Below are 13,631 nucleotides of genomic sequence, written 5' to 3'. Positions count from 1 at the left end.
ACTCAAGTATCTATAAGAAAAGTTAAGCTCAAGGACTTAAGGTTACTTCTGCTGCTCTTGTTCAACATGGTCATTATCACACAAGCAGCCAGGAGTTAAGGATCAGTTGCCCTGAAGCACATTTCTAAATGTGTGATACATGACTGTGGGGCCAACAATGTAGGGTAAAGCCCCCTTGAGGGATGATATCCAGACAGTCTGTTTGCACACGTCCACCTGCAGTCACTGTGGTCCACAGCCCCCGTCAATCCATATGTTAATCTCATCTCTAAACCTGATGAGCTTCCCAGGGGCCAGGAGAGGATGTGGCTGTGGGATCAAACAGGTGGGACCTTGAACTCTTGTCCTGATGCTCACCAGCTGTTCAACTTGTAAAAGTGTCTCGATCTCTCTGATGTCAGTTTCCTCCACTAGGATTATGTGAGGATTAAATGAAACTGTCGATAAAGTATGCGGTGCAGAGTAGGTGCCCCACCCATGTGGCTGTTGTGTTTACCTGTCTCTGCCGGAGACTGCCTGTCACAATAGCTGCTTCACCGGTCAGGTCCGTGGGGCTCCTCTATTCATCACCTTTGAGGGCGATTAATATCATTATCACTGATAATTTTTAATAACCACAGAAGTGACATCAGGAACCAATTCCCAGGAGAGGCCTGTGGCAGCAAGCTGCCATAACAAGCTGCTGGGTGGCATAAGCTGGTGGTGATACCACCAGCTTGGAAATGTGTCTGGAGAAAGAAGTCCTGCCCTCACCATCTCCTGGGATGTGCTGTCACCCCCACTCTGGGTCCTACTCTGGTGAGGGGGGCGCTCAGTACAAAAGCATCTCAACTGGACCACAGCCCTGCTCTCTGGCTACAGAGAGGGGACATTAGCGCTTTGGGAGAGAACCCATAAATGAACTGACTGGAGGAATTCTGAGGAAGGAGAGAGCCCTGAACTGCATGGATCTCACAGAGCCCATTCTCCCATCTTCTCAAGGCTGGGGTGTTAGAGGCATTGCCATTGGTCTCCCTTTCTCTCTCTCTCTCTCTCTCTCTCTCTCTCTCTCTCTTTCTCTCTCTCTCTCTGTTTCTCTCTCTGTCTTCACAGTAGCTCCATTTGAGCCATAAAGGTAGGACCTGTGGACAACAAGGAAGAATCACTGCAAATGGGTCTTGTTGTAGTTGGCCCAGGGGCCAGTATGTCCTGGGATGTCACACTATCTGTTGTCGGCTCTGCTGTGCTGCTCCCAGCTCACCAACCTTGAGCCAGTTCTGGAGACCCTGAGTCCCTGCCTCCTCTTTGTGAATAGTGATGCGTCTATCCCATGGGGCTGTTGGGAGGATTAAGTGAGATGTCACATGTAGAGCGTCTTGAGATGTGAATGATGGAGTATGTGTTTAGTGAGCATTCACCTTGGGGGAAAAAAAAGGAAGGTCGCTGCAAAGGATTGCAGCCTCCTGCAATCTCCAGAGAACAGGAAACACTGGGCATTTGCTGAGTGGGGGAACCCCACCACTCTCCTGGCCCCAGTGTACTATCTAAATGTACTTGGATGGGGCCTCCCCAGTGGCACAGCGGTTGAGCGCTGGGTTGCGAAGCTGCCCGCAGCCTCTGCGGCGCTGGTTCAATCCCCGGCTGCTCCCTGGCCACCAGAGGAGGGTCCCACATGGTGCGCAGACCTCTCCTGCCGCCTGCTGCTCCCCTCAGCAGTGTACTTCGGTCCTTCTGCCTGCTCTGCTCCCTGCTCTGGCTCTGCTGAATTCTCTCACCCTCCCGTGCTTCTGACTGTACCCAGTGCTTGTATAAATAAAAATAAAATAAATAAATAAATAAATAAATCTTTTAAAAAAAAATGTACTTGGATGTCAGTTAACACCGATGACTTTTTCCTTGCAGCTAAACCGGAGTGACAGTGACAGCTCCACACTGTCCAAGAAGCCACCTTTTGTTCGAAATTCCATGGAGCGGCGCAGCGTCCGGATGAAGCGGGTGAGAGTCACCAGGAACTCGTTGTGTGTCTGTGCTGCCTTGTTTCCCCAGGCCCTGTGCCCTGAGCACCCAGCCCCGGGGTCTGCCCATGACTTCTCAGCCATTAGGTAGAAGAGGGTGTTTTGTGAGTGTGATGGTGTTGGCACTTGAAATTTATGAACTAAGGCCTGTGGAGGCACTGAGGAAGGTGCCACAGGGTAAATGTGACATTATTACCATGACCAGTTAGATCAGGTGTGTGCATACTTGGCCCCCTTCCTAGTAGAACTCAAAGTCACGAAGGACTCACTAGCCCAGAGGGCCTGCCTCACACAAGACCCTGACTTAGAGCTAAGAACAGTTAAAGGTTCTGACAGCCATCCAGCTGTGCACCCCAGCACTGACCCAAAGCCGGCTGGGTTAGACTGGTGCAGTCTTCTTGGTCCAGCTGGAAAGGTGCAGGCAAGAAGCCACAAGCTGTCCCTACAGAGCAATCTCTCCTTATGGCAGCCTGGCTGAGGGGTAGGGTGGTGTGGTGAATAGGAGCATCTACCAGTCAAGGCTGCAGCCAGTGTAGAAGCATCCTGCCCCTTGAGGCTGTCAGCACAAACTTTGCATAGTTGCAGTGAGTTCAGAGCCAGAAGCCACCTGGGAGCCAGAATGTCAGAAAGAGTGGGAGAGGTGGCACAAGGGGTTAAGTCTCAGTACTATGAAGCTATGGGCAACCACTGCAGCATGAGTTCAGTCCCTGGCCAGGGATCTGACCCACATGGTGCAGCAGACCTCTCCTATTTCGCCCGCTGCTCCCCTCAGCAGTGTATTTCAGTCTGCCTGTTCTGCTCCCTACTCTGTCTCTGGTGAATCCTCTCACTCCCCCACCTCTGGCCTACACCCCAGCTCTTATATGCATAAAGAAATAAACTTAAAAACAAAAAAGACTGGGAGAGAGAGCAGAGCGAAAGCAGGGTGCCCACAGACCCAGGCAAGACGAGGCTCCCCACATCTCCTGCAGCCCCGTGGCTGACAGCTACAGTCCACAGTCAGGAGCTGGACCTTTGTCTGTCACCACCCCTCTCCCCAATTCTCTAGAAAGAACTAGAGAGACCAGGAGAAGAGGGCACAGAGGAAAGGGAGAGAATGCTGACCGTGAGAGGATGTGGACCTGACTTCCTAAAGGTGGAAGGTGCTGCCATCCTAGGTCCCCCACCCAATCCTTTCTGCTACGTCAGGCCGGTGCCAGTGTCTCAAGGGTACTGAGATGAAGACCCCAAGTCCACACTCCAGATGACGTAATCAAGGCCAGTGGGGTGGGGGCCTGCAAACTGCATTTATCAATTCCTCAGAGGATTTTGGAGCAGATGTTCTGTGGTCCACTCCTGGAAAAAATGTACCTTGAACATTCCTTATCGCTCCCCTGCATTCCCTCGGACTCCCTTCCAAGGCAGGCCCCACAGAAGTTCCCCCTCTGCACCACCTCTTCCCCTTAGCACAGGGGAGCCCTTGATGTTAGATTTGAGCAGTGGAATCCAGAGGCTGGGCCAGGGCGCTGGGCACCACAGATTCTCCACTCACTCCCTGAGCCAAATCTGCTTTAGCACATCCAGACAAGGTGCTAGCACAGGAAACTAGCCAGAGCAGAGCATTTGTGGCCTGAGAACTTGAGTCACACAGGTGACTCAGCTGGACTTCCTGGTCATGCTCTTTTGTAAGCACGGACTAGGCAGCTGTCACCCTGGAAAAGCATTCGAACATCTGCACTGAGATGTTTCATGCCTGGGCCTTACAGTATTGTTTCTTGTACCATTGCTCAAGTTCCTTTATTGGTTATTGAATTTGCTGTTATTGCAGAACAAATCACTGCAGCTTAGGGATTTAGGCACACCATGGCTGATTCTCAGCTCCGCATCTCCCCAGGCTGAAATCTCAGTGTTGACAGTCTGCATCCACATCCTGGTCTGAAGGTTTGGCTAGGGAAAGATTTGCTTCCAGCCTCCCTGGGGTCGTTGGCAGAATTCATTTCCTTGTAAGCTGCAGGCCAGGAGCTATTAACTGCTCCTGGAGGTCACTGTCAAGTCTATGCTGACTGGCTCTGTCTGCAACATGCATTGCTTCTGTAAAACTGGAAGGAACTCTCCCAAGAACGACTAGGGCCTCATATTTTAAGGACTTGACTGATTATATCAGAACCACCAGCATCATTTCCCTTTTAATTAACTCAAATCAGCTGATTAGTTTCTTTATCACGAGAATGACATCCCTTCCCAGTCACATGTCCCACTCACACTGAAGGGAGGATGGGGACATTGCACAGAGCTTACATATCAGAGAACCTTAGGGGCTGTCTTAGAATTCTGCCTACCTGCAGTCAGTTATTGTTGTGTTTTTAGTTATTCTTTTTTTTTTACGATTATTTATGCATACAAGAACAGAGGTATAGGCCAGAGGTGTGGGGGATGAGAGGATTCACCAGAAATAGAATGGGGAACAACAGGCAGATCAACTGAAATACACTGCTGAGGGGAGCAGCGGGTGAGACAGGAGAGGTCTGCTGTGCCATGTGAGCAGCTCCCTGGCCAGGAATCAAACTTGTGCTGCAGTGACTGCAAATAGCTTCATAGGTTGCATTTTAATTCCTTGAGCCACCAGGGAGGCCTTAGTTATTCTTTTTTAATCACTACTGACTTTTACAGGAGGAGTTAGTGATTATATTATTTAGGATCTTTTACATGCATATAACTTTAGAAGTCAACTCAAATATAAGTTGGAAATTATTAGCTCAATTAGTAGGCATTCCCAGGATATTCAGGCTGGGTTAGTCCAGCAGGTAAAACAATGTCATCAAGCCTCAGTCCCCCTCTGATTTCCCCTTAGTGGGAGAAATCAAGATTGGCCTCTCAGAGAGGGAGAACAGGCCTCATATTTGAAGAAGTAGAAGACTGCAGTGACCAAAGGAGGATATTTAAGGTTCAGAAGATGGCTTGTGTGGGTTCACTGGATCCAGCCTCCCAATAATGGGTCAAAACCATCTCATCTTCCAGCCTTCATCAGTCAAATCCCTGCGTGCCGAGCGCCTGATCCGCACTTCACTGGACCTGGAGTTAGACCTGCAGGCCACCAGAACATGGCACAACCAACTGACTCAGGAGATCTCGGTGCTGAAGCAGCTCAAAGAGCAGCTCGAACAAGCCAAGAGCCAAGGGGAGAAGGAGCTGCCACATTGGCTTCGTGAGGATGAGCGCTTCCGCCTGCTGCTGAGGATGCTGGAGAAGCGGGTGAGTACGGCCAGGCCCAGGGCAGGTTGTGGAGGTGTCATGTTCTGCTCTTGGAGCCACCAAGGAGTGAGGCCAGAGCTTTGATGAATGCTACAGTCCTGTGACTCACAGACAATGGCCACAGGTCCCTCACTCTCAGCAGCAGAGGGATCCTGTGCCCAGTAAACTTTGCTGTGTCTTGATGAGAAACTGCCAGGCCCTTTGGCTACCTTCCTGTGTGTATGTGTGCAAGCCCTTATTATGCATGTATATATGTGTCCATGTAGTCCAGAAAACATATTGGGTACCAGATTTGTGCTAGGGCTTACACTTCAGCCAAGTTCAAATAGAACACTGACACCCCCAGGATCAGGCCAGGGGAAGAGGAGCCCGTCAGGCCAGGGCTTTGTAGTGACAAGACACCCTGAGACTACAAGCCTCCTGGGGTCTTGCCTTAATGCAGTTTGGTTGAGGGAATTGAGGTTGCTTGAGCAAGAAGACATGACTTAGATGGCAGTATTTGAGTGGCACTCTTTCCACAAGTTTGCACACAGAGGAAGTCCCTTACAGTTTGACACCTTCCAGAGGTGCCTGTGCTGGGCCCACCAGACAGAAGGGAGGAAGGCAAGAGGACTTCCAGAGGTGAGGTCACTCAGCAGCACTGTGGGAAGTGAAAGAACTACAAAGCAGCAGCATGCTGCATGTATATAGCCCTGGGGTTTGTCTTTTCTATGATTTGCAGGTGTAAGGTGCAGCCTATGGGGTATGCAAAGAAGGCAGGTTCTAAGAGCCAACAAATCTGCCTGTGTACAGATATTTAAGGCAGCTGAATGGGTAGAAATTTGAGTTTGGGACCAAACTGGCTTTGAGGCTAACAGGTCCCAGGCTGTCATGAAAAAGTTAATAACACAGGTCCAACACACAGAGGCCACCTCAACACATCCGTGTAACGCCTTCCATGTTCATCAGGAATGGCAGTGCTTTGCTAGTTCTCTATGCACACAGCCAGAGAGTACAAAGAGAACTTTACAGGTGCTGGATTGTCAGGAAGGTGGATGCAAGTGGTGATGCCTCACAGCAGGAAGGCTGTGCTGAGCTTCTTAGGTCTGGACTAGGGTGGGAGCTTCCAGTTAACTTTGGCAAGTCAAAGTTTCAGAAATGTATATTTCTTTCTAAGCTAGTAGTATGCTTATATCAGGGTTTCAATAAAACAGAAAATTAGAGGAAGTTTTAAGGAGGAGAATGAGATAGATATATTCCTAACCTATGTACAGTTGTCTGTTACATCTATCTCTGAGCTTCCTGGTAGCCAAGGCAAAAATAGGTAAGAAAACAAGTACATATATGCCCTGCCATAAGAAAACACAAACTAAGAAAACCTGGCCTTTGAAACAGAAAAAATACATATATAAATAGTACATCCATGACTGTCTGATAATGACCAAGTGAAGAGCCATTTACAGAATGGCTCCCTTCACCAAAATTCTGTCTTCATAAAATGTTTTCAAGTACATGATACATGGATTTTTTTTAAAGATTTATTTACTTATTTATACAAGCACTGGGTACAGTCAGAAGCGCGGGAGGGTGAGAGAATTCACCAGAGCCAGAGCAGGGAACAGAACAGGCAGACTGACGAAGTACACTGCTGAGGGGAGCAGTGGGCACGACAGGAGAGGTCTGCGTGCCATGTGGGACCCTCGAGGGTGGCCGGGGATCGAACTGGCGCTGCAGAGTTTGCGGGCAGCTTTGCAGCCCAGCGCTCAACCGCTGTGCCACCAGGGGAGGCCCCCAAATACATGGGTATTTAAAGGCTCTGTGAAGTTTGTTCTCAAAAATGCTTACATAGGCTTGCATCAGGAAGAAAGGGTGCAATGTATCTAAAGCCCTGAGCACAATTGCATGACTTGGTATTGGATTGCTACCATTTTTACTACATAAAAAATTAATAATAAAAACTAAAAACCAGAAAAATACTTCTAAAAAATTTCTGAAAATGCCTGAGCCTCAGTTTCCTCATCTGTGATACAAAGATCATTATAAAATCTACCTTCCTAGGGGACCCTGAGGATCAAAGAAGGTAGCCACATTTTACCAGGCAGCCCTCACCTCCTTACTTCAAACAGGTACACAGTGATATTCGGTTATCTGGCCCCAAAACATGTCCACTGTGACAGCTGATGGGAACATTTCCCCTTATTCTGGACAAAGAGGATCCCACAGTAGAAGAGGAAGAATAACAGTGTCTGTTCTTCGACTCCCAGACCTCTGGACTACAATGGACTCCTCATTTGTGCTAGAACATTCTTCCAGATGCCCTAAGCACTGTCTCTTATCTCATGGCCTTGTTTGTTTTTCCCCACAGATGGACCGAGCAGAGCACAAGGGTGAGCTTCAGACAGACAAGATGATGAGAGCGGCCGCCAAGGATGTGTACAGGCTCCGAGGCCAGAGCTGTAAGGAGCCTCCGGAAGTGCAGTCTTTCAGGTGAGCGTTGGTGCCCGCCCAGCCTAATTACTTTCTGCATCTCACTGCACCCCACCCTTGCTCCCCTCTCCAGCAGAGCATCTGCTCTCCTGCCAGAGGCTCCTCCTCTGCCACCCCCGGGCTTCGGGCTGCTGGGTCTGCGGTGCTTTCCCAGGGCTGTTTTTATCTGTCCCTACACAATTCAAGCTAATTTGTTAGATCCTCTTATTTAATCAATAAGCCACCTGCTTCAGCCTTTCCTCTTAATGTTTCCATGGGGTAATTATGGAGGATTGGCTGAATGATAAATAAGCCCTGGGGGCTGATGGAGGCTTGCAAGGGCTCCCTAGCTGCCTTAGCTCCGCCCAGTGCCTGCCAGGATCTCAGAGATGCACATTCTTGCCGTTCTGGGGCAGATATGTCACCGGGAGGGCCCCAAACACTATGCCCCTGGACTCCCCAACGCAGAAGGCTTGTGATGGTCTCTCCATAAGGTATTCTGTGTTGAGGCTAAAAAACATCCCCTCTGGAATTTGTACGACAATGTTTAGACAGCTCTTCATGTTGAACCAGTGGGGAATTGAAAATAAATACACATGCATTGAAGGCCCTTTCCACCCTGGGAGGTCCTTGATTTGTACAGAAGGCTTCTGGTCCTGCTAATATCCCCCAAAGCAGTGGTTCTCTAGCAGGGACCATCTGGCCCCAACTTTGGAGACATTTGGCAGTGTCTGCCTGCCCTTTGGGCCTTCACAGCCGGGAAGGGGCATGGAGAGGAGCTGCCACTGGCATCTGGTGAGCACTTTGTGACACACAGTCGCCACCATCAAGAATCATCCCGTCCCATCTACTGTGTGATGTTGAAAACCCTTGCTCCAAAGTGTTGGCCTCTTTTACAGGGAGAAGATGGCATTTTTCACCCGGCCTCGGATGAATATCCCCACCCTCTCTGCAGACGATGTTTAATCGCCAGCAAAGTATTTCTTTCGTTCCACTGACCAGGCTGTGAACATAGACTGTGGCTAAAGTTATTTATGTGGTGTTATATGAAGGTCCCGAATCCCGAGTCCTCTAGCGCTCTTGTTGGTGTGAAGATGAACAGATTTTTTTTTTTTTTTAGTTTGGGTTCTATTGTTATTAAAAAACAACAACAACAAAAAACCAGCATTAAAATGACAAGATTGTATAGTTTGTATATTTAGGAATGTATTTTTGAGAAAGAAAATTTAAATGAACTATAGCAGTGTTAAGTTGCTGCTCTTAAAATAAAATTGTTTAGATTTTTTTTTTTGTACAGCTCTACCTTCTAGAGGTTTCACTGCAATAAGAAGTAATGTCTGGGGGACGGTCATCCTCAAAGGACGTCCTGCCAGTGTCACAGCACAGCTGACCTTTCCTACTTAACATATTTTGTACAATATTAAAAAAAAATGCACAGGATCCTTCTGGGGGATTCTGGGGTGCATCCGAGAGTCTTCATGAGCTGTGATGTGGGTTAATGTGGCCACCTGACCTGGCACGGGCATGTGGGGCTGGTGACAGCCCGTCCATGCTGGTCTCAGATGCCCAGTGAAGCCACTGAAGCGAGTGAGGGAGGGCTGTGGAGGGCTCCTTTTGATTTTATCTCCATCAATAAATAAAGTGGCCTTTCTGAATGAATTTCCTCTCTTTTTCTCTCCCCCCACCCCATCCCTGCTTTTTCACTGATGTTTCACTCTCTCCCTTGCAGTCATTTCCTTCCTACCTCCCTGAGTCCAGGTGACCTTTTCTCTTCTACCCGTTCCCCTGCCCCTTTGCTCAGGGCTGCTGCAGACCATCAGAAATCAGCCTTCAGCAAACAAGTCCCAGAATCCCCTTCTCCCTCCTTCTTCTGACATCATCCTGAATCACTTTCCTCAAAGGACATTGCCGCATCCACCACATCAGAAAACACTCGAAGCAGCTTGTTAAAAATACAGACTTCTGGCCCTCTCCCCAGGCCCACTGAACTCCACCTCCCCCACCAGGATGAGCCCAGAAACCTGCTGTTCACCACATTCCTGCTGTAAGTCTAATGCAGTTTAAGGGACTGCAGGGATAAGCTGGAGGAAACACAGGTGGAGATCGAAGCAAAATGGTGAGGCCCTGACTCCTATTGGCGAGTCACTCGGTGTATAAGAATAGACTAGGCCTTTCCAGGCCACCTGGGACCTTTAGGGGAGAGGTGATGGAGGGAATGAAGCCCTTTTCACCTGCCTTTGAAGACTGTCCCCTCACCTCTTCACTATATCCTTTCCCCAACTATTTCTCATGTAAAAGGAACAGAGAGTGGTGTACAATCCACTGTTACTCTCCCTCGTGGCTTCCAGGCTTTTCATTGCCAGGCCTCCCACTATCCAGTCCAGTTTCTCACCACCAACACATGGCTTCCTCCTCTATCCCAGCCAACACCAGCCTCTGATGCACTATCCCCTTCCGTGAATGCCTCTCCTACAGGTTGAGAGTTGGCTTTGCAGTTTCTGCAAACGACTAGCAGTGTTGTCCCCAGCTCAACTGGAATCTCCAAAAGCACAAGGCTGGCATTCCATGCTGCTCCTGCCACCCCTAATCCTGCCCAGCTCAGAGCTTTGAGGCGGCCACTGTTCTTGCTGACCCTGCCCTTCTGTTAAGGTCACCAGCTGTGGTGAGGGGGGCAGAGTGGCCATCCCCTTGGACTCCATGAGTAGATCAAGAGTAGACATGAGGCCAAACGGAGCCCTTCCCTGGCATTTCTCTGGTTAGAGACTAGATTTTCTTTCCCCAAAGGTACCTGTGGTCATGGTTCCAGCTATTGGGGACATCCCTGCAGAGAGGAGCAACTGCAAGAAGTGGGGACAGTAGGGGTTCCCTTGGGGTCTGCATTAATTGACACTAGTGGTCGGCTGCATCCTTGCTCTATTTGTAGCCTGTTTGCTGAACCAGGTCAGGTGCTCAAGAAAAGTCAGCCACACCTTTATGCATGTTCAGCTCTCCCGCCAACAGTCCCTCACACCAGAAGCAGCAGCCTCTGCGAAGCAGAGCTCTACACGCCTCCTAATGTATGGGACAAGCTACATGGAATAAATCCTCCTGCCGGAAAGTATGTCTCTGTCACTGCAACTGAGAGAGCATTTGTGGAGAGGCCCAGATCCCCCTCTGAGTTGTGACCTTGAATTCCATAGAAACAGTTCTCTGGTCCACCACCAGTGTGTTCCATTGTTTGCCTGGCAAGAAAATGAAGAGTAAATAAAGAAATTTCCATTCATAACATGTGCGTGCCTTCTCCAGAATCTTCACGAAAGCAAAGCCCAGAAATGGGAAATGAACCTGCTCAAGACCTCTCAGATAGTCTGTAGTTGGAACTGGGATGCAAATCTTTGTCTGCTGAGGCTTAGGTCTCTTAGCTTCGGTTTCTGTTTCACAGGCATCATCACCTCATGTGAGGCCCTACTTGAAGGGACTTTGACCTTTCAGTTTTGAAGAGAGAAGTCATAAAAGCCTGTGGTTTCTCTGCAGGGAGGAGGAGGGAGACAGAGAATGGTGGGGTGAGCAAGCTATGAGTATGAGAAGCGACACTCACTAGACCTTAGAGGGTCTTGGTTGTCCCGTTATAAGGCCAATGTTTGTCTTTTTGACAATAAATCTTAATTATATACAAATCTTTTGCTATGTCTCCCAAGAAAGCTAACAAGTAAGACCTGCCTGGTTAACTCTTGCCCTGCTGATCAGACTTACACTGACCTTTTACATTTCTTACTGAAGTAACTGCTTTATAACATTATATAAGTTTCGGGTGTATATTATTATAAATCAACATCTGTATATACTACATTATGTTTGCCACCAGGAGTCCAGTTTATACTCTTCACCATACACTTGACCCCTCTTACCTAATTTTACCCTTCCTATAACCACTACTTTGGTTTTATAGTCTAAGTTTGTTTTTGTTTTATTTAGTTCATTCTTTCTCTTCCACATATGAGTGAAATCAGACAGTGTTTGTCTTTCTCAGACACTGCATAATCCCCTCAAGTTCCAACCAGGTTGCTGCAAATAGCAGGATTTCACCTTTTTTTAATGGGTAGTATCCCATTGTTATATATCCCACATCTTAATCCACTCATCTGTCCAAAGGCATTCAGGCATTCAGGAAACCTCCAGCTCTTGGCTCTATGAACATGGAGTTTGCATCTGCAATGAACATGGGGTTTGCATCCAGTTTTTCATATTAGCAGTTTGGTTTTTTTTTTTTTTTTTTGGTTCTTCAGATAAATACAGCAGTGTGTTAACTGGGATGACCTTTTCTTTATTCTTATCACAGGGCCTTTTCAATTGTAATTCCTTCTGCCTGGTACACTCTTCATCCCCTGTCTTCATCCCCTCTTCATAACTGCTATTCAGATCTCAGCTCAAGCATCACCCATACAGCCGCCTCCACCCTGGGCCTGGGTAACCCATCAAATTTGACCCTCCCAGAAGTCACTCTGACACAAATGAGTAACCTGTTTGATTTAATGCTTCTCTCTGCAGTAGTCTTGCTACATCCCCCCTTTCTCCCAATTCCCTCTAGAAGTCAGGGATTTAAAGCAGGGACCTGGTTTGCTTCCTTTTCTGTTCAGCCTGACTCAGAGTGAGTCCTTAATAAATATTTGCAAAATGAATGAATGAGATTAAATGTCTGTCCAGAGGTGTGTTGGCTCCTTTTGCTTTGTCATTCCTAATTAGGAGAAAGAAAGGTTCAGGGTGGGCCCAGAGCACTGGAGGCTGTACTGGAGAGTGTCAGGTTGTAGACCCCTCCTTGATCCAGCTCAATCACACTCCCCCTTCAAACATACACACATGCCACCCTGCTGCATAAAGTAGAAGTGATGAAGATTCCTAACACACTGTTTATATTCTTTGAGGAGTCAGATTATTTACTTCTCCTGACGGCCTCAGAAAGAGCTGGCTGGTGGGCTGACTCAGGGGTGATCCTAGCTGTATCCAAGACAGTATTTCTTACTGAGTCCACTCCTATCCCACCCTAATATCTTCCCCTAGATCTGTATCCCCTGGGTTAATTATCAGTGTAACTTTTTCATAATTCCTCTACCCATTTGTTAAGATTTATTGCTAAAATAGTGGTTCCCCCAATATAGAATCAAAATATGGAATATGCTTTTTTTTTTTTTGCATATATCTCCCTCCTCTCTTCACCCATCCATACTCTTAAAAATTAGCGATCTAGTTAAAAATGCAAGAGGTAGCAGAAGGCAGTAGCAGTCCCATTCTCCCAGCCCAAGGCCCAATCCTGTGATGGAACCAGCCCCTGAGCTCCAGAATGGGTGACAACACTTACCACCTGCACTCTGGACTGCTCATTCCTCCTCCCCCACTGAAGATCCGGAAAGTCAAAGGGAATTTTGACCCCAGAACCCTAAGGGCCTTGGGGCTAAGGATGCAGCCTGCCTCTTTCCACCTGGAATCCTCCTTTCTATCTGGAATGCCCTCCTTCATCTCACACCTGCCCAGTATTATAAATAGATGAGCCAAATTCACAGCCCCCCAGTTTTGATGAAAATGCATTGTACAAGAAACAGCAGGTCACAGAGTAGTTCACAGCCATTGTTTAAAGGTATGGCAACTTTTCAGATCTCAACATTTGAAAGTCTACACTGGAGTATGAACTAAAAAAATCTTTTATGGGACACAGCACAGAAAAATTTCAAGACTGCTGTTCTAAGTACTACCTAGATTTATAGGTAGTATATTTATAGGACTTTAGGGAAGAGTGAACAAGACAGGGAAGTTCCTTGACCTCTCAGAACTTACATCCCATGTTAACTGTTTATAACTAACATAAATGTCACCTACTCAGAGGGCCTTCCCTGACTGGAGTCCCTACTACACCGCCTTCCTGGCAATTAAGACTATCTGAGATTGTTGATTACTCTCTTGCCTAGTCTGTGTCTCCGGTCTAGAATG

General features: G+C 47.9%; 1 protein-coding gene across 1 annotated transcript in view; it reads left to right on the top strand.

Annotated features, from left to right (window-relative positions):
• Positions 1-10,939, top strand: part of WWC1 (WW and C2 domain containing 1) — a 151,183-nt gene extending 140,244 nt beyond the window's left edge. Inside the window, exons 20-23 of the mRNA XM_037501025.2 lie at positions 1,882-1,974; positions 4,992-5,225; positions 7,570-7,691; positions 8,570-10,939. Coding sequence (XP_037356922.1) covers positions 1,882-1,974; positions 4,992-5,225; positions 7,570-7,691; positions 8,570-8,636 — 516 coding nt within the window. The 3' untranslated portion in view covers positions 8,637-10,939. The remainder of the gene's footprint in view (positions 1-1,881; positions 1,975-4,991; positions 5,226-7,569; positions 7,692-8,569) is intronic.
• The last annotated feature ends 2,692 nt before the right edge of the window (positions 10,940-13,631 follow it).

This window comes from Talpa occidentalis, unplaced genomic scaffold (assembly GCF_014898055.3).
Source record: "Talpa occidentalis isolate TD23 unplaced genomic scaffold, MPIMG_talOcc4v2.1 talOcc4.9, whole genome shotgun sequence".
NCBI classification, from domain to species: domain Eukaryota; kingdom Metazoa; phylum Chordata; class Mammalia; order Eulipotyphla; family Talpidae; genus Talpa; species Talpa occidentalis.
The sequence above is the reverse complement of the archived record's forward strand: the minus strand, read 5'-3'. Positions and strand labels throughout refer to the sequence as shown.